The sequence below is a fragment of the Dipodomys ordii genome, unplaced genomic scaffold (genome assembly GCF_000151885.1).
Source record: "Dipodomys ordii isolate 6190 unplaced genomic scaffold, Dord_2.0 Scaffold6, whole genome shotgun sequence".
NCBI lineage: Eukaryota > Metazoa > Chordata > Mammalia > Rodentia > Heteromyidae > Dipodomys > Dipodomys ordii.
In genome coordinates this window covers 1,127,267-1,131,291 of record NW_012267222.1, presented here as the reverse complement: position 1 = coordinate 1,131,291, position 4,025 = coordinate 1,127,267, and the positions used below count along the sequence as shown (strand labels likewise).

The window sequence follows — 4,025 nt, the reverse complement described above, 5'->3', positions numbered from 1 at the left end:
CGATCACTGTCACCACCACTATCACCATCACCATCATCACCACTACCACTGTCGCTGTTGCTACCACAGCACCTTCCACCTCCTCACTGTTGGGTGGGCCACGGGTTGCATCCCACTGTCTCAGGTGGGGCTGAAGCAGTATAGCCTTGATAGGTGTCACATGATCCCATTGGGTCTCATAGCAGGGTGGAGGATGGGCACTGGGATGGGTTATGGTGGACATCCGCTCAACTTCTCTTTCTGCTAAAACCAGGGAAGCGGGGGATGGATTCTCCACTGGCTAGGCTTGAGGAGGTAAGGTCTTCCCCACAAGGCATTTTGCCAGGCTAAATCCTTTGGTCTGATTTTCCCCCTTCCCTTTCCCCCTTTTTCCTTCTCCCTACATCCCTCATTCCCTCCTCTCCCATCAGCCTGGGGTAGATACCACTGTAGTATGAGTGGCAGACACCACTCAGAGCGTGTTTCTTCCGGTCTTAACAGTACGTTCTTCTGCATGTGTGCGTACAAATGTGCCATCCATACACAAATGTCCAGGCCAGTGTCACTGTTTTCATCCCCCAAACAAAGGCGGAGGGAAAGAGGCGGATCATTTGGGAAGAGCGCTGTACTTTCTGGTTCTCTTCCAGTAATATTTGGGAAGAACTCCTTAGGACCTATGTTAGAAATATTCCCTTCACGTATAACTCACTCAGCAGTTAGTTTGGAAGCTGTGAACTGCATTTCCAGTAGATTCTAGAAACATCGCAATCACCCGAGAGAAGTGTGGAGAGAGCCCTGACCTGCCAGCTCCAGGCACACTCCCTGTGCCCAGGATGCCAGTGTTGTCCTGCGGCCTGCCAGGACACAGCAGAGGGGAGCAGCATTCTCTGCCCCCACTGACCAGGGCCCCAGCATGGCCAGAGGTCCTGGCTTGAAATGCTGATTCCAGGCCTAGGCCTAAGGCCCAGGGCTCTACCTTCAGAACACATGGTGGGTAGAGGCAGGCCCTGGGAGCCTGGCCCAGGGCTCAGGGCTCTCCAGGCTGGGAAAGGAAGCTGGTGTGTGTGGATAGAACCACAAAACCAGCTCCCCTCTTCCCGGTCAGAAACAATCCTGTCGCCCGCAACCAAGCAAGCCACACAGAGCCAGACGTGCCATGGTTTTGTGCTTTATTGAACACCCAGCTGAAGCTGCGGTTCATCTCACGTCCCTCAGGTCCCCCCCGTGAGCCACGCTGCGGCCCCCCCGCTCCTTCAGAAGCACCTCCTCTGCACCACGGACGTCCCAAACTCCTTGAAGTCCGAGGCGGTGACCCACATCTGCTTGAAGCTGCTCAGAGAGGTGACAATGGAAGCCCCAATCCACGTAGAGAACCAGCGGTCGGGGGGCGCGGTGATCTTGATGGGGGTCCCTTTGGCCGCCAGCTGCTCCAGCTCCCTCAGCAGCCGGTCGTCCAGGCCCTGGAACAGCGTGCTGCCCCCGGACAGTACAATCTCCCCAAAGAGCGTCTTCTGAATGTCAGCATCACACTTCGTGATGCTGGTGGACACCATCTTGGCCAGCCCCGGGTTCTGGATGCCCAGGTGCTCAGGTGAGAAGAGGGCCTCAGGCGCCTGGTACAGCTGGTCCCCGATGTAGATGATGTTCCCATCGGGAAGCTTGTACTCCCTCAGCACCTCCTCCGCCCGCCGGGAAATCTCCTTTTCAGGCTCCAGGGCCACATAGCACAGCTTCTCCTTGATGTCATCAACCAAGGTCTTGTCCAGCGAGCACGGGAAGGTCCGCCCACTGGCCAGGAGGAGCCGAGTGAGGGACTCCGTGATGTCCTTGCCCCCCACGTAGAGTTTGCTGACCGCATGAGGCAGGGAGTAGCCCTCAAAGATGGGGACGGTGCAGGTGACCCCGTCCCCACTGTCCACCACCAGGCCTGTGACGCAGGCAGAGGCGTAGAGCGCCAGCACAGCCTGGTCCGACAGGTAGAAGGCCGGTACCTGGAAGCTCTCAAACATCATCTCGGCCATCTTCTCTCTGTTCTCCCTGGGGTTGAGGGAGGGCTCCGTCATGAGCACCGGGCGGTCGCTTGGCTTCACACCCAGCTCCCACTCGAAGAGGTGCTTCCACAGCTTCTCCATGTCCTCCCACCCCGTGATCAGGCCCCGCTGGATGGGCCGGTGCAGGTGCAGGGCCTCCTGCTTGTACAGGGCTTCCTCCCCGACGAAGTACTTCTTCTGGTGGGCCTCCGTGGAGGGCATCTTGAACTTGGGGTGTCCCACGACGGAGCTGATAACATGGCGAGGCCCGATCTCTCCCGACAGCCCCGCTTTGCAGAGTCCAGACCCGTTGTCGAAAATCACCGCCGGAGAATCTAATACGTGTGGGTTAAACATGTCTGCAGCATTCTCTTCTGAACGTCACCAAAATAAAGATGGGCCTTCTCTGGTCACTGTGTGTCACGGATTCCACGGTTCCTGGAGGCCGAAGTGGGGGCAGGGGCGCGGGGTGCTCCCAGGCAGGGCTGGCAGGCGGGCTGTCTCCAGCGCCTTCCTAGGAGGCCTCCATGCTCCTCCTGGCTCTTCTCCTCTCAGAGGGCTCCAGCCCGCAGGGCCTTTTGTAGGGTGACTGGCCCGCAGGTAACAATCTTGCCAAGGTAACCATTGTTCTCACAGCTCTTGGGGGCGGGGCTCTGGGCCCCTGGTCTTCCTGTAGGGTGCTAAGGGGAGGAAGCCCCCCAGTGGTGCTCATAAGCCTGTGATCTCACCTGAGAACTACCAGGCCAGGTTCTGAGCCCCTCTCTGGGCCCTGAGCCTCACTGTGTGAAATGACAGCATTTCCTGTCACCCCTTGGGTGCCCCCCCTCCCCGAGCCCTGTTTGGAGAGGTGACTTCCACTAGGCACTCAGAACATTTTATTTTGTTCAGACTCCTCCAGGAAGCCCTGGGTGATTTCTCCTCCTTCGCTCTTATCGGCTCTTGTTCCCTGTCCAGAGAACAGAGCCTCCTGAACTGGTGAATCTATCAGACGCGCACCTGCCTCCTCTGGCCTCGGTCAGGGTCCTCTCTAGACGCTGAGGTGTTGGCTCAGACCCACACCCCACAGCCCTCAGCGCTGGGAACCCAGCAGCTGGCTCAGGAAGATGCAGACCCCACCAGATCCGGGGCGAGGCGCAGTCAGACAAAGCTAGATGAGGCTCGTGCAGGAATGACCAGCCGTGGAGGGTTGACGCACAAGACCGTGGCGCCGCGGCCGGGATGGTGGTGCTGGCCGTGCCCCTGGGAGGGCCACAGCAGTGCTCGCTGGATGCTGAGCCCTGGCTGGCGTTCACATTGGGAAGCCTGGGCGTGGAGTGGCAGCTTCCCCGGGGTCTCCCCATCCCTTCCTGCACACAGTCAGGCACAAACTAGATTCTCTCTCCATCTGGAAAGGTCTGCTGACTCTCAGTCTGCTGGTGCTCAGGACCTGTGGCAGACCCCGGAGCAGGAGGCACTTAGAGAGGTGGCTGTGCACATTGAGGCCACACGCTGGTGTCCTGCTTAATATCGCCTGGATCCCTGGGGTCTGACACCCACTGCCAGAGGGCGGCTCAGCCCCCAGCCCGTGCTGGTGGCTGTGGTGACAGGTGGGCACCGTGCTGATCCAGGTTGGTGACCCAGCCTTCCGGGACACTGGGCTCAGTGGGGCAGTCCCGGCCTTGGAGGGGCCCCCTGTGCCCACAAAACCCATCGGGGCCTCTTATCTATGCAACCCCGATCCTCCATGGCCTGTTTGTGCCATCATCAGCATTTGTGGAGGGTCTGCTGAGACTGGGGGGGGGCTCTGACATTTAGGGGCATTGTCCCTGGGGAGCTGCTGTGGAGGAGGGGGAGGCAGAGGGCGGCGACAGCGTTCCTGGCTGCTCACGTCACAAAGGAGCTGTGTGTGAGCTCAGTTCTCGAGGTTGCTCAGCCCTTCGGGGGCTGTGCTCTGAAGACGTCTAGATTCAGACAGAACGTGGTTCCCGGCGGGAGGGGCAGAGGGCCCTTCTGGTGAGGTGCGTGGCCCTCTCCTGG

The 4,025-nt window shown here is 59.5% G+C and overlaps 1 protein-coding gene across 1 annotated transcript; it reads right to left on the bottom strand.

Moving 5' to 3' along the window:
- Positions 1 to 1,232: 1,232 nt before the first annotated feature.
- On the bottom strand, positions 1,233 to 2,366 carry Actrt2 (actin-related protein T2). Its single transcript, XM_013033805.1, has one exon. It carries the CDS (start codon positions 2,364 to 2,366, stop codon positions 1,233 to 1,235), a length of 1,134 nt encoding a protein of 377 aa, XP_012889259.1.
- Between the last annotated feature and the right edge of the window lie 1,659 nt (positions 2,367 to 4,025).